Source organism: Cuculus canorus, chromosome 5 (assembly GCF_017976375.1).
Source record: "Cuculus canorus isolate bCucCan1 chromosome 5, bCucCan1.pri, whole genome shotgun sequence".
In the NCBI taxonomy this organism is placed as follows: domain Eukaryota; kingdom Metazoa; phylum Chordata; class Aves; order Cuculiformes; family Cuculidae; genus Cuculus; species Cuculus canorus.
The window spans coordinates 38,152,795-38,176,266 of record NC_071405.1 but is presented as its reverse complement, the minus strand read 5'-3'; the positions used below and the strand labels follow the sequence as shown (position 1 = coordinate 38,176,266).

General features: G+C 42.4%; 1 protein-coding gene across 3 annotated transcripts in view; it reads left to right on the top strand.

The window, feature by feature from the left end:
* The first annotated feature begins 1,758 nt into the window (after nucleotides 1-1,758).
* Nucleotides 1,759-23,472, top strand: part of TUB (TUB bipartite transcription factor) — a 163,001-nt gene continuing 141,287 nt past the window's right edge. The window contains exon 1 of one of the 3 annotated variants that reach the window (XM_054067279.1): nucleotides 1,759-2,158. In XM_054067279.1, the coding sequence (XP_053923254.1) occupies nucleotides 2,103-2,158 (56 nt within the window). In that variant the 5' untranslated portion in view covers nucleotides 1,759-2,102. The remainder of the gene's footprint in view (nucleotides 2,159-23,472) is intronic. The other 2 variants (XM_054067280.1, XM_054067282.1) reach the window with 2 other exon arrangements.

The following is a 23,472-nucleotide window of genomic DNA, read 5'->3' as shown; positions in this document are numbered from 1 at the left end:
ACATTCTGGAGCTCTAGGAACTTTTCATGACCAGCCTCTGCACCTTCAGCCTGAGACCACTCATCAGATGTGTTTGTTTGTGAGATGAGGGACTGGGCCTATTTAACCCAAGTTCCTTCCAGTCCTTATTTATGTATATTTTGGATTTTTTAATTATTTCTACTGGGAGATCTTACCCTTAGGAGCTGGGAATGGGTCATTAAGAGCAGGGCCTAGCACCTGGCTGGCCTTGCAGCGAGGGAGGGAGATGCTAATGCAGGCCAAAGAGCCGAGGCTGTCTCTGTTTGAAAGCAGTCCCCTCATCCCCTATGCATGTGCGCAGACATCCTGGGTCACCCTGAGGACTAACTGTGCTGATCTGATACCACTTCTGGTGGCACATTTATTCGTCAAGATGTAGTCAGGTCCTCTCAGCAGCCCCTTGCACACATGGTGTCAACAGGCTTTGGAAGCTGTAAATCTTTGAACCCGAAACATGGGTCAGAGCATAGTGCTCCGAGGCCATGAGTGGGAGTGTCCTGAGCACTGCTGTGAAGTCTGGGCAGCTCTGAACCATCTACTAGAGAGACAAACCTCTTCCTGCATCCACGTGGCCCTGCAGATATTAACCTCATCCTAGGAGTGTCATCAGTAAGGCTTGATCTTTTAGGATCAAACCAAACTCTTTGGTAGGAGCCATGAAGGGTGCCCTGTCCAGCAGGTGATGATCCAGCTGCCTCTGAGTGCCTGTCACTGCACAGCCGTGCATCCTGACCACCAAACTTCACAAATATGTGGCACTGGGAAACTGATGGTAAGCAAACATTTTAAGAGTAGATGCAAAAAACCACTGCACAGTTTGAAGACAGACCTATTCAATAAAGTAGTTTGAAAATGCAGAAATGCTGTGCAAGTTCTGCTGAACTTTTTTTTTCCTGAAAGGAAAACCACAAGGAGATTTGAAAGAATATTTTTTTCTCTTGGAGTTTGTGGGTTTTTTTGTTTTTGCTTTATTCTGAGAGTTTTGTGTTGGTTTTGTTAAAGTGCTTCAGTTTGAACTACTGTCTCACAGTCCCCTCATATTGAGGTTATCAAAACTGACCAGAAAATATTCAGTGAGCAAGCAATGTCTGATTCCCACCAGACCTTGTGCTGCCTGCAGCTGGTGGAGGTGAGAAAGGCCCCTGTGAGAGACCCACAGGCCCTCGGTGCCGTCCCAGACACTGACTTTGCCGGTCCCCACTGGGGAAGTGCAGGCAGCAGCCTTGAAGTGTGGCATGGCCTTTGGTCCTGTGTCTGAGACCCGCACTCAGCAAGAGTCACCTCCAGGCTGGACAAATGCCAGCCTGATGCCTTGGCTCTGGGGCAAAGTGGAGCTTTGTGCTGTGCAGAACAAATGACTAAAATGAGGTAAGCAAAAGGTTTCTGTCATACTCTGAGTGACCCCTGGAGATTTCTGCAGACTGATCTATCGGATGCAGGGGCTGCAGCAAGCACCGTGGTGGGATGAGCGGAGGGGCCATGTCCCGTGGTTGGGGAACTGTTTGACCACAGCTGGCCCCCAGCACTGCCCCTGCGCATAGGGGACGTGATCATCTTCTGCCTGGAAGATCATGCTGGTGAGACCCAGCGACCTGCAGCGGGGTAGGAGATGGCTGATGTCAGAGCGATGGACCCGTATCTGTGGCAACCAGAATAAATAAATAAATAAATAAAACGCATGTGCTGGAGCAGGAGGCGTGCAAGCTGCTGCGCCGAGCACGGCTTCGCTTAATATCTCTTAAGCAGCTTAGCACCCTTGCTCCAGTTCATTACCTGAGTGTCTTTGTGTCTGCTGTGTGGCTGAGAGCATCCTGCCACCTGTACCCTCAGCAGGGACCCCAGGAGCCTCCCTCTCCCTCCATCTCTCCCTCCCCAGCTCAGGCAGTGGTTTGCTCCGTGCATCCAGACCTTGATGTGAAGCTGCCGCTCGCTGGTGAATTTTGGCCCCACCGTGCAAGGCCGGAGTCGTTCACCCGCACCCCACGGTGGGCCCGTCTTCAGGCAGGTGTTTGTTTTCCAAGCCTGGCAGCCAGTGCCTGTGGGAGGCAAGCGATGCTGGAAGTGCTGTAGCTGAGCCGGAGATGGATGGTGTTGGCAGCAACAGGACCATGTCTTACAGTAGATGGAGTTACAACAGGTATTGTTTATCTTGTTTTGCTTTTTGGGGCTTTGCTTTTTTTGTTTTCTTCTTTTCTTTTTTACTTATTTCCCTCTTCATATTATAAAACTGGCAAGTTGTTTACGTAAACTGAGACTGACAGCCCTCTTCAGGAAAGCATAAACCTTTACTGATGCTGCTTTTACAGTCCGTAAAGCACATGAGACACCCCGGTTTCTCAGTGACTGGAGCAGCAGTGTTAGTTGTTGTTTAGCAGGTGTTTGGCTAGAAACCAGGGTGATAGTTCCACCCTGCTGTGCTGTGGCAGGGCTGGGGTTGCTCCCAGCCCCCAGCAGTATAACACAGGTTTTTCTGAGCGCTCTCCTCTGAGCAGGACACTTGAGATGCAGTGATTGCCTGAGAAGTCACCCAGACTTCTGAAAGCTGATCTTTAGTAACTGCAATTCAAAGCTGCCACCTAGATATTTACAACAAATATAAGCTAAAGTTTGAGAAAGGAAGCAGCCAGGATGTGCTAAAGAGTGATATATTTTAAGCAAAAGCTGTGAGGAGTGCTGTGCACAGCCTGGGTACCACAGAGCTGAGGGGATGAATTGGATGTCTCACAGAAGCAGCTGTAATATTCATACCATGTTTCATCTCAAGATGGAACTATGTATGTGTGTTTGTCCTCTTCTGGAAAATGGAAAATTATTGTAGCTTTAGTTTTGCTTTTATGTAGTTCATAGTTGTGATTGATAGGTTCTTTGAGCCTGGATTTGTACCTGAAAAGGTACAAACTTCCTACTCTTTTTTTTAATATACTTTTTCTCTGTTTAAATGTTACACTTGAAATGGAGCCAGATGCTGGGCAGTACTAGCATCTCACTGAATCACTGCTGCAAGCCACTACACTATTCTGAAGAAATAACCTGTGACAGTGGTTTGTAGTGCTTAAACACATATTCAGTGTTGCCCACGCTCCCTGGGTTTATATGGTTTATACGTAAATCTAGAGAGTTTCACTCATTTTCTGTACATTCATACTGCCTCAGCAGAAAATATATACAGATGCAAATGGTGGTGACAATGAGGACAGTGTCTTCTTTAAAAAAAAAATGTGTATGTGTATATGCAAATCAGAGTTACACAACAAGCTGTGGTTTTGTGCATATAGCCTCCCACACAGAGAATGTTTTCCATCTGATGCCATGTCCTCAGAAACAGCAGCACTGAGATCCTGTAATGCTCGGATCTGTCCCATGCAATCCAAGTTTGCAGCAGTTTTGATTAACTGGACCACAAACAGTCCAGAAATTTCACAAAAACTCCTCTTGGATGCATTCTTCCATGCTATTGCCTTTTGATTTAACCTTATGTACCACTTGGGATACATTTATCCAGTTTTCGGTCTTCCTTACTGTGACAAAGAAGTCTCTGGTTACTGTTTATTAGCCTTGTGCCCAGGAGGTCTGCTGCACTTGTGTGTCTACCTTGCTTGGCTTTCATACTGCATCAAGGGGGGGAGGGGGCAATGTTTCAGTGACCAAGCTGTTATTTCGGTAGCCAGTGTCCAGATTTTGAATTTTTTTTACCTAATAATTCCAAGTTCTGTGATCCAATGTCTGTGTACTATGTGTATTTTTCAGTGCCAGGAGGTTGAGGAGTAAATTTCTGCTTTTACTCACAATCTTCCCTTTCTGAAAAATGGTGCAGAGTTGTTCTCACACAGTGAGCGTGAGCCCTCTTGTGCCCAGGCCCATGACAGGAGAAGGAGGTAACCCTCTTGTATCCAAACCCCTGGTGGCTGTCATTTGCATTTGGAGCACGTTCACTGCCCTATCTTTGGCCTCACTGAGAAATGACAGAAAAAAGGTTTGAGGCAACTTTCTGCTGAGGATGGAAGGAAAGAGAAAGTGCATGTTTTGAGCGTCTTCGAGCATCTATGGTGTATGCAGGGCACCAGGACATGGGTTCTCCCCTCAGGCTGTGCTCCAGCAGGGCACAAAATTCCTCTCTGACCTGCAGGCTCACGCGAGGCTCCTGTGGGCTGAGACACTCCCATGACTATTTGCATGACTGATGGGGCTTTGATGGGAACACAAAGTTACGGCAAGATTTCATGAAAGTTGTACTCCAACGTAGTGGATTGTATGAGCTTTGCTTGTCAAGTTAAATAATGTTGTTTTCCCCTTCTCCAAGGAACACTGCTAACTTTGGGCAAGAAACACTGCTGCTCGCATATCAGAGTTATCAATGCTTATCTAATTTACAGGAGTTGGAAGTGAAACCAAGTGATAATGATCAAGTTATTCCTCCTTCACCTAGGGCAGGACTCCTCTGCAGTTTTCAGGAGTAAAGGGACTGCTCCGAGAGCAGTGCTGTTGCCAGTGACCGCAAAACCTCACAGCTGCTGTCAGAGTAGCTGCACTGTGGTAGAGTGCTTTGAGCCAGGGGTCCTCCAATGTCAGCTGGCAGCAAAGAGACCGTAACTGATATTTTGTTGAGTAAAACCATGATATTTAAAATTCCTAGTTCTGTTACTCATTACTACATGACCTGCAGAAGTCATTGCACTGTTTTCCTTGTCCCCTGCTCTGTTTCCCTGGAGGCAGGAGGGGTTTAGGCACATGCCTGTCTGCACAGACATGTCAGACAGCACTGTGAACAGCCAACTGCTCTGCAAAAGCTGATGACTGCTTGTCTGGATGCACACTCAAGCTTCCCCTCTTGCTGTTGGCCTCCATGAATCAGCATTGCAGTTATAGCAGGACAGGGCTACCGGAGCAGGTGCTGCCTTCCATAAATACAATTGCATCTATCATATTTAAAACTTCTCATTGTCAATCAAATCAGATTAAAGAAATTAAACAGAGGTTTTGGCCTCTGGGCTCCCTAAGATGCATGATAGTGGAAACCTATGTAAAGAGGGGAGTTGCTATGTCCTTTTTGAATGACCAAGCCTGTGCCTTGCAGATGAAAACACCTGTGTGTAACATGCAGATGTTTTTGTCATGGAGTTTATCCAGCATTTGTTATGTAACTCAGCATTGGCTTTACGATTATGGTCTTTCCTTAGACTTGCTGTGCAGGATTTCTCTACATGAAAACTACTGCTCTTTGCTGCAGGTAGTTGGTGCAATGAAGAACAAGTCCAAACACTGCAAAGCTTGAGGTGAGGGAGCCCCATACAATGAAAGGAGACTGTTCAACAAAGTTGAACCTAGCCAAATGAAAGCTTCCCTTCCCACAAACTAGAAAAGTGTGCAATGAAAAGGAGAAATGTACAGTATCAAAAGGCTCTTAATGATTGCCTCTGGCATTTCCACATCTGACTTACTGGCCTTCCTGAAAGGCCAGCCTTACTTAGGAGGTCTTTGTTTTCCTCTATTTTGCTGTGATAATTTCCTTATCCCTCTGAATGTTGCCAGCCAAAAGCAGAGGGTAGGCAGCAATTTAACAAAAGTTAGACATATTTTGAAGGTCCTAGAAACACTCAGGACTTCAGGAGTCATCCAGCTAATTCCTCAAGTAAGATAATGCTGCTCTTTTATGCACTGCTCTTGGTGAAACACTGTTTTCTGGATCATTACTACTCATTTCTATTTGGTTTCTCTTCCTCCTGAGCAACGCACTACTTGCTCGCTGTCCTTATGGGCCCCAGATGTGCAGAAACACAAAGGCCAAAATCAAGGCCAAACCCACTCTTTTTCATATTATGTTTCCAGTGCTGCTGCAGGTTTTGGCAGCTAGGCTGTTGCCCATCAGCATTCTTGATGCCTACACTAAGCTTTGTCTGGGGGTCATGCAGCAACTTATTCTTGAGGATGCCGCATGTGGACTAGCAGAGCATTTCTCCATCAAGTTCTTTGTGAAACATGCGCCTGTCCCAGTTCACTGATTAGAAATATCATCCATGTGGGTGTAAGAGCCGCTGTGTACTACTCTCCGGGGGTTTGATGCACTTCTGTAGGAGTTCATGTCTTGTACACAAGTAATTATACTTTTAAGGGGCTCTGCTCTGTGCCATGGCACTTACTGATGATACCCAGTACAGCTCAGATAGGACTTGAATGCTGCATGAGGTTGACCTCCTCTAGGCGACTTGCAGCCGAGCACTTATTGAAAATATTCAGTGTCAGAAGTGAAATGAGCAGCAGAATATAGGGTATTCAGAAGCCTTCTCGTGCTGCCACTCTTTGGAAAGCGGCATGTGGAGGTTTTATATGGTGTTTTCCATCACACCTTGGTGGAAATGGAAGCTCAGAGAGAAGAGTCGTTGATAGAAAGGTGAAAATAGAGAACAGGTTTTGCCTGGTATAAGACTGAGGAGCTGTTCTCATGAGCTGGGACATGTGTATCCATAGCCTGTCTAGCAGCTGGAGGCCAGATGGACAGAAAATAAACTCTCAACAATGCCACCCAAATTTGAACCACTGCAGTTCAAAATCGTGCTCATGAAGGCTTGAGGGAGTCCTGATACCATGTCGGTAGTGGAATCCAGGCTCTGGAAATTTAGGAAAGTGGGCAGAGCTCAGTCAGCCCATGGACATAGGAAACCAGTTTGAAATCAAAAATAAAGGGCAAATATTGCAGACTGGGAATCTTTGGTACCCATTTGGAAGAACTGTGCAAGGCAGTAGTGGACTGCATGATTTTGCAGGGTTTTTCAGGTATCAGTTGACTGTGCATAGTTCTTACAAGGAGAGTAACAACTGAACGGCTAGTCCAGAACGATCTTCTGCAGGAGCAGCAGAAAGTTTTGCAGTGGAAGGAATGGCTAACATGCAACTTATACCTGTGCATGAACAAAGATGTTAGCGTTGCTTTAAAAAAAATAAATTAATCCCAACAAACCACAACAAAATGGCAGCTGTGGAGGCAGTGAAAGCTGCAATTCCTTTCCTCCTTCCTCATGTTTTTTCTGGAGACCAATATGTTTGAACTATTTCTCTTCTATCCTCTTCAATTCCGTACTTATTTTCTTTTTTTTACTTAGAGGACTTTAGTGGAGCTGTACCAGGTTCACAAATTATCACATTGTGACTTATGTAGCAGCGACTAGCAGTTTTGTCTGCTAATATCTGGAAGTATATGTTGGGGAACTTACTTGGCTGTTGGAGACAGCTGTAAACTTTTTTCTATTGATCTATCTCTTTGTTCTATTCTGGATATCAGTGTTGTTCACGTCTTCCTTTTGAAGCTGCTATTTCTGTTTTTTCCTTTTTATCCTGTGTTTAAAAGCTGTAACTGAGTATTTGGGCCATGGTGTTGGGGAGGGTTGATCTTGGATCTCATTTTTGGAAGTTTTTAAACTCCTCTACCTTCATCTTTTCTGGGACATGCTGTCATCAATGAGTAAATAGGGGTTATCATCCAAACTTCATCCAAAAAGGCTTTCTTAGCGAAAGCGTAATTTTTTCTTCTCTTCTTTGAAGTAGCAGCTGTGATATCACAAAGCATGTACACTTCTTACCTTTCTAGGCTTGCTTCAGTGAGTGCACTTTGACTACACCAAATGACAGCTCCTTGCTGTGTTTGTGGCAGAACCTCTGGAGCCCTCTTTGCTGATCTGTCATCAGGAGATGGGCAGAACCCAATACCCTGAACCCCTATTGATAGTGATTGCTAAGTCTGCTCTTAAAGGGGCATAGCACATTGAGGAAGAAAGTTGAGGAGGGAGTCCCTTAGCCACCATCACTGTCTCTCTGCCATCTCCTATCGTTCAATATCTCCTCCCGGAGTAGCTACTTTCATAGCTAGAGCAACTGGACAAAGCACTGGGGGGAACAAGAAGTGGAAATTGTTCTACAGGACAAAAGGAGGGGCTAGAATCGCTGAAGCCAGAGTAAAATATTCATATAACAGACAAACTTATGAGGTTTTATGCATCAATGTTGCACATTTAGTTTGCTGGAAATCTGTTTTTTTTTTTTTTTTTTCTTAATTTCATAATAAACTATTGTTGTATCAATTATTTAGGAGAACCTAGAGCTTGAGAATATTTTGTTCCTTGAGTCAAGAACACTAGGACTAATCCATGCGTGTGTACATGTGCATCCTCCTGTGCTCAAGATGAACACATTGCCATGGTTGGCGGCACATCCTTGGTGTGTGTGGATTCTCTGGAGACTGTGTGGTGGTTTATGACAGCCTGGCAGAGAGGTGTGAGGGAGGGAACTTCAGCTCCCTCTTCACTGAAGAAGAAATAGTAAAGCTTCTTAAACAGAAGTATCCTGAGAAATTTTTTTTAATCTCCTTGGCTCGTGTGCAGCATTGCAATCCAAACAAGCATGAGAACTGTGTTTGGAGCAGTAAATATCACTACCACCAGCTCAGTGACAAAAGCAAAGGGTGAGTTTTTTAAGGGGAAACAAATATTACAGCTGATCTTCAGTTTATCTGTAATATGTAACATATTAGTTAAGAATTTACAGTAAGAAACATACAATCACTTAAGAGATTTAACTCAGCTTGGAATACATCACTTGAGTGCATTTCACTCCCTCCTTTTTATGTAAAAGTGCACAAGCTGGGATATAGCAACACATTGACCTCATTTGTGCATGAAACTTGATAGCCTGTCTTAAGTTTTTAGTGGGCTTGCTTGCAGGGATGGTAGCAGAACACGATGAACTCTATGGAGAATTGGACTGTGATCCCTGAAATCCACATCAACAAACCTGGAAAAGACAATTCTGTTTAGTGGCTTTCTCCTCATCAACCTCAGATTTCCTTCACATCCCACTGTGATTTAGATCTGGGTATTTCTAGTTTTAGCTCAGTACCGAGAGTATTACTTCTCTCGAATACCAGTGAAAGGAAGTGGAAAACTTCAATAGCTATAGGTGTTATCACACAATATAGACCCGATTCTGTGCATCACATCTGCTCTAGGGTAGATGGCTATTGAAGTGAGGTGTGGAATAAAAGCTGTTGTAATCTACAATTATCTCCTATGTATTTAGCTACAATTCTAGTAACAAGATAAATTTTCATCTCTATTTTTTTTTTTAAAGGGGCAGACTAGCAGGAATTCTTAAGTTTGAAATAGTTTTAAAAGGCATACTACTAAAACTGTAATTTTCTTTTTGTAAAGACATGGTGTGAGCAGTGCAGTCTCTAAATATGATGACTAAAGGGCAATACAACAAATTATCTCAGCATTGTGCTAGTAGTAATTTTTCTTCATGGTTGGAGAGCTCATTAACAAATTTCTATTAACAACTATTGTGACAATATTTGTTTTAGAAGAAGATGGAGAAAAAAATAATAATAAAATACACAGTACATTTGTAGATCTCTATAAAAGATCCCAGGCCCCTGTAAATCTTTATGCCTAAAACCTGTGTTCCAAATTTCGCTTGAACCCTAAAGACAACTCAATCATTTTTTTAGCCTAGAAGGGGCAAGAGGAAACAAGCATAAATGGCCATAAACAGAGTGGTATGTGATCTGCCACAAGAAAAGCTGCTGTCGTATCTCTTATTAGCACTTTTCACTTTCCTTGTTCTTTGGTCTTATCACATGCTCCGTGTGAGTACCTTCTGTTATAATTTCTAAAATACACACTAAGTGCTTTATCTTTGGTGCTAGAGCACAAAATCGACAATTTCTTCTGTCCCTGAATATCTGCACCGTAAAGGGAGATTGAAGGCTGCAGCTACCAGAGACTCTGTACTCTCGCTGCAGCTTTCAGAATTAGAATGTATCTGAAATAAAAATCAACCATGTCTTTCATGATCTGCATTATCATAAAAAGAAAAACTTTTCTCTCTCCAATATGTAATTTGTGTAAATGTCACTAGTATTGGAAGTCTAAGAAATAATGTTCATGGCTGAAAACCAACAAAGAGGGTTTTCCCCCTTCAGAAATTAATCAGGACGGAAGAACTATCCTGGCTGTTGACACAGTGGCATGTGGTGAGTGCTGCACGTGCATCTGGCCAGCAAGTGGCAGTGCACACGGCTGTGATAAGTTGATGGGTTCTGGGGAAGATGGTTCATCACCAATTTTAGAGAATGTTCCTGCAAGAAGAGAAAAAAATCAATATTCAGTTCTTTCTCCCAGGTAGGCAGGATCCATTGGTCTACTTCAAATGTCATACTGGTGGGCTAAACCCATAGCTTCATCCAATATGTTCATCAAGTCAATGAGCACCCTATTTCAATATATCCATAATCATCACTACCTAGAGAAGCTTGAAATAGGGGTGGTAGCTTTCCAGTATCTCTCCAGTGCCCTTAAAGCCCGTTGCCTTTGGCTTTGTTCTTCTGACTAGTTGTAAGTGCAGTACTTCCAGCAGGCATGGGGCATTGCCCACCTCAGAGATGTCCCAGCAAGTGGAGCCTGCAAGAAGGAGGGCTCACTGCTCACATAGCAAAAGGTCTCTTGGTGCCCCAGCTAATGGCAAGCGCCTCAGGCCAGCAAATAATGTCAACTTATGCCTGTTGAATTCTGTTTATTCTTGTGTAGTGAAAAATGAGCGTTTTGTGAGCCTTTGAGATGACCAGACTGAGTTCTGCCAGCAGTCATTTGTATTTGTAGAAGAGAGGGATGTTAGTCAACACTTGGATATATCTGATATGCTTGAATGCTGAAGTCAAGAACAGAGTAAGACTTCAACAGTTGATATGAAAACAAAGATGGTCCCAGAAGAATGCAGGTCTTTGAAGCATAACATGACAACAAACAAGCTCAAAATCAATTTCAAAAGTATTTTTTAATTATAATTTGTCTCTTCGGAATCTGCTACATGGATGATCAGCCAGGTAAGTTACCTTGCTTAAGAATAAAAAAAATTAAATATCTTCATTTATATAAGCTTGATGTGATGTGTGGGTTTTTTCCTTTTATGCTACTGGTGATATGTTAGGGTTGTGTTACTCTGAAAAACTGCCATGTGTCAAACATTCAATTACTGTTTGTTGAGGAAAAAATTGTTGGTTCAAATTCCACAATGTGTAGCAATAGTGTTCCTGTTGTATTTAGATGCTATTATTCCAGAGGTAGTGCTCTTCTGTTTTGGGGAGTCCAGATTATTTTGGAATCTCATGGTTCATGCACCGCCAGCATCCTTCTCCTTCATGCTGTGCGTTTTTGCTATCTGTGAACATAAACTGCTGTGTTTTGCTGGATGGAGTAGTTCCTCATAGGCCCTGTGGGCAGGTGCTCCTGGAAATCTGGTGCTCCAGAAATCTGTGCTCCTGGAAATCTGGGGAAGCTCAACTCTCTGCAAGTCTGGGGCTGCATAAGGAAGCTGTCCAGAGAGGCTCAGCAAGGGCTATTTCAGTAGAGGCTGACTCCACACAGACTTTTTTGCCTGTCTGCAGGATGCTCTATTTCCTAAAAATAAAACTATATTTGTACTTTATTCCTCTCTTGATTACTTTTTTCCCCTATGTTATACTACTGAAGTACAACTGCATGGGCTTTCCCAAGCTGAAGCTGCATCTTAAACTTAATTTATCGTTCCATCGTATTTTTCAGCATCTTAAGTGGAACAAAGAGTGCTCTGCTTTTTGATATAACTTGGCTAGCTTTAGGAAGAAGCAGTGAAACAACTTCATTCTGAAAACTGTTACAAAACTTATCTGGACTGTGACACAGTGCATTCAGACGTGAACAAACTTTTTGATGGGAAGGTGCAGGTAAGTTTGAAGGAGGAAATATAAAAAGAAGCTAGCAGAGAAATTGGTACCTGCTCAGTACTAAATAACTGCTGTGTCTCATCACAAAGCAGGCGAGTTGATCTTTTTATGTACATGCAAAGCACTGTTGTCTACGAAGAATGACGTGTGTGGTGAGGGGATTTAGTTGGTTTTATTTAGATGCGTCTAAATGAATCTCAGAAGACCTAATTTGCACAATGCAGGTTTCTAAAACCAGAGAATTTAAATAAAAGAATGAATAGTTTATAGTCTCATCTCACTAGTAACTAGTGAGTTACTAACTAGTAACAAGTGAGTTAAAGGTAAATACTGAGAGGGAACTGGGCAGCAATGGGACTGGAGCTGGGCTCCAACATACTGTGTGCACACAAATTTTTTCAGGTATTCACAGTAACTCTCCTTGCATGACATACTGTGCTTCAAACAGTCCAGAAGCTGATAGGTAAGTGTCACCTTCTCTTGGAAGCTGTGGTTTTGCCCTGAACTCTGAAGATGGCTGTGGTTTTCTTCCCAGGTATGTCCTTCAGTGTGCACAATTTCACTTCTTCCACTATGAGCATGCACCATATAAATTTCTTTTTCACTTCCTTTTGACTTCTTTTTCTCTCAGGCATGCTTCATTTTTTTTTCCTCCTTCCTCTAGCAATCCCTTGAATATATTTAATTAGTGGGGATTTTGAAATTCAGCTTGGGCCATTCACGCAAGAAGCGCGGGAGCCGGTCTGGGCTATGAACCCAGGTTGAGGCCAAAGCCCTTTTAAGTCCCTCCTTACAACCCTTCTGTTCTTCTGCTAATCACAGTAAGAGGATTAGGTTGAGGAGCACGGGATGTTGAATACTAACTACAGTCAAAGATGTTCATACCAGACTCTGGGCTATTTTCACTTATCCTTTTGCAACTGTAAAATTATTCCCAAAACAAAGAGTGAAGCCAAGACAGTTTACTTGTGCTTGGAATATATGTGTGTATATAGCAAGAAAAGGAACTTTGGATTGAAAAATAGGAACTGTCCTTAAATCAGAACTGAGATTTCATATTTGAGCTTTGTTAAAAGCCAAGGCCTTTGCTCCCACTGTCCAGTCGTATTTGAAAAGAGTTATATCACACAAATAACGAAAAATAATGAGCAACCATATATTACATTGCTTTTATCAGTATCTGAATTGTACCTTCTGTGAAGGTGAGCTCCTCCCATCAACTCCTTCTGCAGGTGGGCTGCTCTTTGCTAGGAGATGGGACTAAACCACAGTTATTTCCGTTGATGATTCTTGGAGATCCTAGAGTTAAACTTCACTCTGACTATGGTGGTTATTAAATAGATCATCTTAAATGCAGTATCATTAAATGCAAATAGGCTGCCTTTTGCTAAGGAGGCTGGGAGGGGAGGCAATGATATCTTCCTGATTCTTACCTTTTCCCCTGGGCATCAGCTCTTGGCTGTCAATAAGGCAAAGGAAAACAGTGGCCTTGGAGAGTGCGGCTACTCTTCTGCTCCTGAACAAGCGAACCCAAAATTTGTCTAACAGGCATCCTCCTAGGCAGACTGGTACTACAGGCTTCCCAAATGAACTGGCTGCACCTGGGTGGGCAATTGAAGCTCAAATGTTGTGACCAAGCTCTGTTTTATTCACTGCAGTCTTTACTGTATGTTATGTACTTTTGATTTATTCATTGGAAAATCTGCATGGATTAAAAGGTTGTTTAGAAATGTAATTAGGGTAAAATGTCTGAAAAAGCAGAAGCGTTTGTTTTTCTTACTCATTGCAGCGAGGCTTTTCTCTTGTCTTGATTGTGTTGTCGATTCTCTAGCATAACCAATGAATTGCTGAAATAAGAGTCAGACATAAGGATGCTGTATAAGTTGTGTCAGTTCCCACCTCAGTACACAAAAAAAGCAGTTGCTTAGATAAGCTGTTGTGAGAAACACTCACGATTCAAAAGACTGATTAACAGGTATGGGTACTTTTCTATGTATTCTCTGTTTGTCCTATGTGAGATGTTCCTGCCCAGCCTGGGGAAGATGTGCTGTGGGAACAGCCCCAGATCATGAGTGCAGGGTGAAGCAGAGTGCTGTTCCTGCTGTGATAAACCTGATTTTTAGAGAAAGGGATACATTTATCTTTGACTCAGCTTGATTTTTGGGCATTGACAATTATCTTTCTGCAAAAAAAAATAATCTCTTTTTCACTCTCACTTAGCCCCCATTAAATTGTCTACATGATTTGAAATACGTGCCTAACTCCCTTTTCTGTGGATCTTATGAATTTTGCCAAGACGAACACTGCAAAGAATATTAGTTCACTTCTTATCAGTTACCTTCCTGGCTGGTTTTTTGTTCCAGATTCTGACACAAATTGCAGCTGCTAGTGTTTTTATGCATTTATTATTCCTCTGTACTGAGCAACATAAAAGTGCTTGTGTCTCCAGTGGTGGTATGATGCTCCAGTATTGGCGTGAGGCTCTGAGTGCATTTGCAAGTCTTTAGCTTCTTTGAAATATGATTGCTCATTTTCTGTCATTGTAACATCTGCGTTTACCTTTTTAATATCATCTCAGTCTTGGCATAGCTGAAGACAAATTCTGAATTCTATGAATTCTTTAGACACTAGGAAGGAATTCTTCATGAGGAGGGTGATGAGGCACTGGCACAGGTTGCCCAGGGAAGCTGTGGATGCCTCCTCCCTGGAAGTGTGCAAGGCCAGGTAGGATGGAGCCTTGAGCAGCCTGGTGTAGTGGGAGGAGTCCCTGCCCATGGCAGGGGAGTTGGAATTAGATGATCTTCAAGGTCCCTTCCAACCCAAACCATTCTATGATTCTATGTATGGTAAATGAAATAATGTATGTCAGTGTTGATAACAGAGAGGTTTTTTACCAAGTTTCTTTTCACCACCCTTGTGTAGGTAGTTGGAAAGTTAGGGTAGATGACTTTGACAAGAATAGGCAAGGAGAGAGGGAGTAATAAAACATTATTTAGCAGAGAACAATGCTACAGCCCTTTAATGAGCCTTTTCTAAAGTATCTAAGATTCGGGCTTAAAATATGGTGCAGGAATTATGCAAGAAGTTTTCTAACGTTACTTGGATTCTGTCCACACATACCGTTAAATTTTTCCATGCATAAGTTACAGGAGAACTATAAGTCATAACTTAGGCACCATTATATTTTATGCATCATCAGTCTTTTCTGTGCATATGTTACAACAGGTCTACGACTATTTTTTTTCATTTGAAACAATGGAAAAAAAACATCCCTATGGAATGAACTATTGAAATCTGTACTCAGATCCCAACTGCGATACAGTGAGACTGCTTTTAAATGCTTGTTAGAATAAGTTAAAATTCACCTTCAACTGAATGTTATGCATAAGGGCAGCCTTGCTGCCCAGCACTGGCAGAAGGAGCAAGAAGAGGAAATGTGCTAGGGTAGTATGTCACCATAGTGGTATAGATTTCTTTAAATCTGAGTTCGGCTTTGTTTTTGTTACAGCCTTGTAGGCTGACATTTAACTGCAGGTTTGTGTTTTCCATCATGGCCCCAGAGGGGCTTATGAGTACTCCAATCTATGGAGTTTGAAAGAAAAATATTTTCTTAATATAAGACACAGAACATTGCTGAGGAAGCACCAAATATTATCTGATGTGTTTAGGGAATTTTGTTGCTTAAGTCACCCAGCCACTCTCAATTTTTTGCTTGTGCAGGCATAGGAGGGGTGTTTCTTTTCAGATGTCAGAAGATGAGAAGTCTCTGGAATCAGATGTTTACAGTGAAGCTTACAATGTGATGCTCCCATGGAGCTGCTGGCATGCTCCATGCCGTCTTTGCCATTCTGCCTGTCCTGTAACTGTGAACTTTACCTTTCTGTCAACGCTTTTCAGACACCCTCTGGGTATTGCAGGAGACTTTTAGGGTTACTAGATGAGACTTTTTTTAGCCAAAACCGTACTCTCATCCCTCAGTCTGGAGAGGCGTTGGTGCAGGAAATACCCCTTAAAAATATATGATTAGGAAGATAGTTTTTCTTCCATCTCTTTCAATTTCTCTCCTTTCTATTCCTTTTTTCTGCTAATTTACTGTCTTGTCTTTTCTTTGCTGTTTTACTGCAGTCACATTTCTGGTGATGGACCATCTTTTTAAAAAATTGGGTGTTTTTTTTGTTGCACTTTAGCGGTGGGTGAGGCTAGAGAAAGCAAGGACCCATCTTCACAGCTGTTCACTTAGTTTAGCTCTTGCCTGAGCTATTGCATGGAGGATTCAATTGCCTTCTGAATTAAATCTGAGCTCTCCTACTAGCGTATTATCTGACAGTTGGCCAGAGCAATATGAGCTGTTATTTTAAGATATTAATCATGTTCTGAAAGAGTATTACCTTGTGATGGTTGTGCAGTGAGCACAGCTTTGCAGTGCTGAAAGCCTTGTATGTACAATGGCAGGGCTGAAGCCAGGCATCTCTGAAGTACAGGTTTACATAATGCCTGACCTTTTACTGCTTTGCTTTTTTTTTTAATTAGGAATACTTCTTGATTAATAACAAAAAGCAACCCTTTTATTCTTTTAATTAAAAATTTCTTAAAATATCAACTAAGGTTCTTTAAAAGGGCAAATAAAATTAATTTAATTTCAGAAATAAGCCCTGGTTCACAAGAATAGAGATGCTGTTGTGTTGCAGTTTGTAGAGCTGTACTCCCTTGCTGGCCTTGGCTGCGGTAAGATGAAGAGGAGAAGTAATCCCTGTGCCAGCACCCCGGCTCCATGGTCAGTAGTGACTGGAAATGCCAATGGGGCCTCAGGGGATCAGGGAGTGCCAGGAGCTGCTCCAGGTGAGCACCAGGAAGCTCCTACCCAACACAAAAATCTGTATGGGAGGGAGGATACCTTGATGAGTCTCTGAAATACTCAGGACTGGGCATTGCTGGAAACAGCAGACTGGCATGCCTTTCAGCAGTCTGAAATAATATGATTTCTTAGTGGTGAGTCGAGAGCATGCTGCTGATGGGATGTGATGGTGCCGATGGACTGGTCTAGTGGGATGTCCCTGTCCATGGCAGGGAGGTTGGAACTAGATGATCTTTAAGGTCCCTTCCAACCCAAACTATTCTGTAAGTCTAGGGTTCTATGATTCATAGACTCTCCCAGGAAGGCTTGTTTTTCGTGGAAAATCCTCTTAAGTCTCAGGACCATGCTGGCCCCAGTCTTTGTTCCCTTCATCCATTGCATGTACTGTCAACACAAAACAGGCTCATTTTTAAATGAACTGGTTTGCACAGAAGGGAGGACACTATGCATACCGGGATTCTTTCTTTGCAATACCATTCATTGAATAGTTCCTCCGTTCCCAGGGCACATGGTTCCATCAGTACAGAAGGGTTAAGTACAGAAGATGAGTTTGACTCTGGTTTTTTTTGGTTTAAATTGTTTCTTTTACCCATGCCATCTAAAATAGAGCATAAGCAGGAAAAGGCACCATCAAATAGTCATTGCCATGTGATGGCGAGAAGCAGTGCTAATGCTGCTGGAAAAGCTTTCACCCAAGAACCTGACTTCAGAAGCAGGAACAGGCTCAGCTCATTCCAAATTTCCTCCTGTGCTTATGTGCAGAACTGCAATTTGTTCTCTGTCCTTGGCTGTGAAACGTCCGGATAGGAGTGCTGACTGCATCCTGCGCTCTTCTTTCAAAGGAAACACAAAGGGAAAACCACAAGAGAAAACATAAAGGAAAACCACAAAGTACTTTATTTAGGAAATCAGAGGTGCTAACATCATTTGCCCACTTTTCCTCTCCCCAGATCTCAAAATACCTGTTAGCAAAGGGTAGAGGGAACAGGGGAACCCTCCTCCCAATCATGCAACCAAATCTTACTTGTGTATTTAGCTGTTATAAGCTTAGGTACCTCCCCCACCTCAAACCCTAAATGTGCATTCTCTTTTTTCCCCTCTACCTGCCAATATATATCATATTCTACATCCCTACCAGGTGTGGCAAGGCATAATTCCTTCACAGATTTCAATTAAATAAATTGCAAGGTTCTATTCAATTGAATAAATACACCTTATTCCTACTTCCTGACTTAAAGCACTCACCAGAAAACATTCCTCTCATCTGGAAATCAGGTCTTTTCTGCTGGAGTTCGCATCATAAAAAACACCGTTCATGTCTTCAGCACCCCATGGACCAGAAGACAGGCAGCCCAGCTCTTCAGCGCACTTCATGGCCATCACTGAAACAGCTCAGCAGCACTCTTTGTAGCAGAGTTGCCTGGAAATTCAGGAAATATGTCTACAGAAAATGGACTATCCTTTACTTTCCAGCTCTTGTGTAGCTTTGGTGAAGCCAGTCCTGGGCAGTTTTCTTGTACTTTTCCCCCTCTTTGGAGTCTGTTTTATGAGCAAACCCCAAAGTAGCTCTTTGCTTACCAAGAATAAGAGTTACCAAGAAGTGTTACTCCAGAGCACTGTCACACAGTGCCTGTCGCAAAAAATAGCTTTATGTAGATTGTATGAGTTATTGAGAGGAAGATGAATTCCCTGAGGCTTTTGTAGGAGTGGGGGGAAAAAAAAGGATTTTTGTCCAACTATGTCATATACAGTCATGCCGAAGCATGATGGTGTGCTGCTTCTGCTCTTCAGAGGCCTTTAGATTAACTGTTTTTCTCCTGAGAACAAGATATCTGAAAGATATAGTGATTAATGACCTAGCAGGCTCTCCCTTTTCCCTGCAGGTCAAGCCTTCGTGTGCAAGAATGAGGAGGCTGCTAGCATGGGGAGGCTGCTAGCATGGGGCTGGGATTTCTTCCTTAGACCTTCCAGATCCAGGATATTCCCCCCTCCCCCACTCTCTACATTTTTCCCTTAATAGAAACTGTCATCTGCAATTGAGACTATTACACTGAAATGTGAAGATAGTACAGAAGTGTATGTAATTTGACTAATTCTGAGTTCATCTCCCTTGCTAAAACAGACGTTTTTAGCACCCCTATCCACGGCCTTTTAGCCAGCAGCATTTTGCTATAAAAAATCAAACCTCCATCACTTTTTATGACTGCATGTCCCTTGGCTGGTTCTGAAAGGGCATCAGAAACACTTTGTCAAAACTAGAGCCTAATTGTGCTAGATCCTATGCCAGAACCTCGGCTGGGTTAGTCCAACTAGAGAAAATACATAGAAGTAGACACTAACTGTTATGAGTTCTGGGTGAAAGTAATGTAGCTGAGGCAAATGAAATGTGGTTTGCGTGAGACTGTACATGCACAGGTCTAGGAGTTGAAAATCCCTCCCAATTTCTGAATACCCTCAGAGTGGGATTTCAGGCTGGGTGAATTAAACCACAAGTAAGAAGAAGGATGGTGGAGACCAGGTTACCTCCTTCAGCCTGGGCTGAATCTGTTGTCCTTAGTGGTATCCTCATGTGGCACACTGGCCCCAGTACAAACTTAGTGATTTTTAAAATGATGTTGCATAGGATGAGGTTTGCATCCTGTGAACGGGACATATGGGATTTGGATAAGCAGTTTAATACACCTGTTGCTGTAGGTAACTGAATCTGATTTGGCTGACTTTGATATCAGGCATTTCTTACACCATATAGAGAAGAATAAGACAGATAAAGTAGCTGAATCAATCTTTTTGGTGGACTTATTGCCACTCTGGTATTTATGACCCAGCAGATTTTTCATCGTAATCCCCCCACAGGGTGTAGATTTTATTATATGAAGTACTATTCCCTTGATCAAGGCTTCAGAATATATTAGATTCAAAGAAGTACTGCACTGGCTGCATAAAAGCTGTTTGTTACTAAGTCATCAGGAAGAGGTTGAAGGTAACTCACATGCATTCTTCTTGAAATACCTTGTAAGTTTTTAAACACAGAAGGCAGAAATCTTGGGACAGGCAGAGGTAGCATGGCTTTATCTTCAAGGCTTGATGACATTTAAAAAATGCTTAACTTTCACAAAACAATTGAGATGTTTCTGAAGTATTCTTCAGCTTTTACTCTCTTATATGTCAAATGTGAAACAGCTCCTGTTATTTGCAATTATCTTTTGTCATAAGTATATTTCTCGACTTACCAAGAGCGGTTTACAGATATACAAAATAATGCCTTGTTTGCTGTTTAAACAGCACATGGATGAGATGCTAGTTACTCCACTGTCACTAATTAAGTAATTACTTCATCTGGGAGATACGTCGTTTATTTTCTCTGACTCGAGCTTTCAGATGAGTTTAAACCCGGGTCACTTGAATTTACTTTTTCTAACTACGGTTGAGTTAAAAAGTTCGCAATTATTGGCCCTTTTTTACATAACAAATTTCCAGTCTTGTTCTGATTAAGCTGTGATTTAGCCAGAGAATGAGCCTGCTAAACAAATCCATGTATATTTTTCAAATGATAACCCTGGCATATTGTGAGTGAGCTTAGTTCACCAGTCTTCAGAATCCTTGATACAAAGAGCTGATTTGGGGGAGAAGGAAAAGGATAATTGAATAGCAAGTCTAGCATTTTATAAGTGTAGAGAATTAGTAACATTTTGGCTGAACGCTGAAAAACTCCCTATGTGTTTAGAGAACTGCTGAAATTCCTTGGCTTCCTTAAAATACTGCGTGCAGCTTTTCGTTCCTGTGTCACTCCATATCATCTATTCAAGAAAACATAAGCCTGCTATTTGCACGCACAGGCTAGGAAAGAGAAATATAAAAAGAGACATAGGTACTCACAGCAAATTGAACACATAATGGTTCCTCTGGCCTGCGGCACGCAGAAGAAAGGATGTGGTTGATGCTGTACTTTGTTGCTTGTTGCTCCTGAGGCTGGTTGGTAGGACATCATAGAATCATAGAATAGTTAGGGTTGGAAGGGAGCTTAAGGATCATCTTGTTCCAACCCCCCTGCCATGGGCAGGGACACCTACCACTCAATCAGGCTGCCCAAGGCCCCATCCAACCTGGCCTTGAACACCTCCAGGGATGGGGCAGCCACAACCTCCCTGGGCAACCTGTGCCAGTGTCTCGCCACTCTCATGGTGAAGAAATTCTTCCTAATGTCTAGATTCTTCCTAATGTCATGATATCATGCTATAGCTGATTCTTATACTCCACTGGGCAACAAAATATTGACTAGAAAATGATCATGTTAAAATAGCTAGTTCCTTTCAAGCAGGCATGTGTTTTTCCGAAACATTTGATTGACATTGGGCAGAAATCTTGCTTTTGATTGATATTGGTCAGAAACCTTGCTTTTGAGCAAGAATAACTGCTTCCAAAGCAGAACGCTCTGATCCCCCTTGTTGTCCCCAACAACATGGGGGAGTGGGTAGGAGTGCCTGAAGCGCATAGGAAGGAAGGCATTCCCACTGCCAGAGGCAAAGCTGCAGCTGCACTGAGCTGTCCTGAGGCTCAGAGGTGTAAACACTCTTAGAGGGTTACATTTTTATTGTGAAACTGTTGTACACCTTATGTAGTTATTTTGCAACATTGGTGAAGGCTGGCAGAGGATGGGAAGCACTGAATGCCCAGCACTGTGACTACCATTTTCAGAGCTGGGCTTGCAGCTACGTGGTTTTCAAGCATTTGGTTTAGACTGCAGTCTGGACCATTGGACATCTAAGGGAGTCCGTCTTGTAGCAGTTGCAGAATTTCTTCGGTCCTCTCTGCCCATACTAGTAAGGGAGCATTCTGAAATATAACCTTTTTACAGAGCTGGAAAGAGCCAGGTAGCCTCTGCAATGCTGTTTTTTCATACTTTGACACCTATTGAATAAATCACAGGAAATGGGGCAACAAGAAGTGATACAGTGGTATGTATGCTTTGCTCAGATGGATGTGTTGGAGGCCTATTTGCAAGCCTCGCCCTATGTATAGATCTTGCTTTAGGCCACTTGGAAGCAGGGTCATAGGGGAATTTAGCAGAGAGGAGAATTCTCCAGAAGTTTGGGAGAGCAAAATAAAACAAAGAATTTTGCCCAGACCCAAACATCACATCCTTAAAATAGCAAAAATACACTTTACAACGGGGACCCCTGCCTTTAATTCTATGCAGTTAAATGAGGAGGTGTCTTAATTTTTAGTCTTTGCAATGAACTTGTGCTGAGAATTAGACAGCCAGGTGCAGATGGGACACTCTTTTAGGAAAAGGGGCATAGAGTTGGATGAAGTGGACATAGAAATAAGGGAGCCTGGCATAACTTGGATGGGCACAAGTGTATAACCCTGAAACAACTCTGAGTAACACTTTGAAACCAAGCCTGCAAGTGCTGACTAGGAGGGATTTTTGGATCTTGGAACTGGAAAAGTTTTTCTGATGTACATTAGTTTGAGGAGAGAAAATCAAACTCTTGGCTATAATTTTAATCTTCCTCATTCTTCTCAGAGAGATGCAATATGAGAATGTGCAGGATACAGAGGGTGGGTGAGGGACCCAAAGATATGTATTCAATAGATCTTTTAGTATTCTAATTTGTGCTATACAATTTCTTGATTGGTTGTGAGACTTAGTTAAATAGAATAAGTGGTTATTTTTTCCACTTTTGATTGTACTGTTTGAAACACAGTGAGAAAATGAACAATTGGTATCTCATAAGACTGGCTAAATTTGGAGAAAAAAGAAGTTTAAATATTTTCAAGAGCCTATAAAGTAGTTTAAATAATAGATGACTACATGTCAGTGTGATTCTGCCCTTCTCCCTAATATATTTGGGGCATGAATTAATTTTCTTAAAGTGAAAATATTCTAAAAGAAAACACAGTGGAAGGAATATTTAAAATTGGAAATCAACACGAGAGCCTTGCTGTAGGCCAACAAGAAATGCTGAGCAAATTCTCCATGAAACAACACAGTGAACTTCCTCCCACGTTACGTCAGTGATATTCCCCAAAAAAGCTGGTGATAGTGTAAACAAAGGATGCTGTATACAAACAATTGAAGGGCTGTGCATAGTCATGTTATGTAGATGCATAGTATGCCGAGACAGGATTATTTTCTTTGCCAAAATGTTTTTTCTTTCCCTGTGTAGCTGTCCTCAGGTTTTGATGTGAACAAAAGCAAAGTATGTGTCTTCAGCTTAACAAACCCCATTGGAAGCTTCACCTTTTTAAGTTGCAATGCTTTTGGGGTGGCCTTCCATGTCTGACAGTTGGTTCTGTTGCACAACAGTGCTGTTCAGCACATCCCAGCTATGGCCAGGAATGGTTGCCCTGACAATTCACTGCTGATGAATCAGTCTTGTTGTCTAGGCAACCATCTTCAGCTCTAACTGGAAAACAATGAGTTAAGACCATAGCCTTAAAACCACAAGGCCTCCAAGCGTGGTCTCATCACACTTAAGGCTCTTCTAAACCATTTTCTTTACAGGCGTGTGCTGCAGTCTGTGGACATAAGGGGGAATATGGCATCAGCAAGAAATGATGGATGATTTGCTGCAGCAGAGAGCTGCTGCCTCCTCCACGATGCAGGGATGGGGGAGCAGATCTGATGCCTGGGCATAGGCTTCAAATCCCCACGAAAGGGTGCAAAAGGTGGAGTGGGAACACCAAGTGTCCTCTCATGCCTTGCAGGTGTCTGGCATTTCAGTAGATGACACAAAATGCCAAACTCTTTTCCTACTGTTAAAATTTCTGTGCTGGGCAGAGCAACAATTTTAAAGTCCGGCACAGATAGTGCTTGGTAACTTAATGGATGGGAAACCGTTTA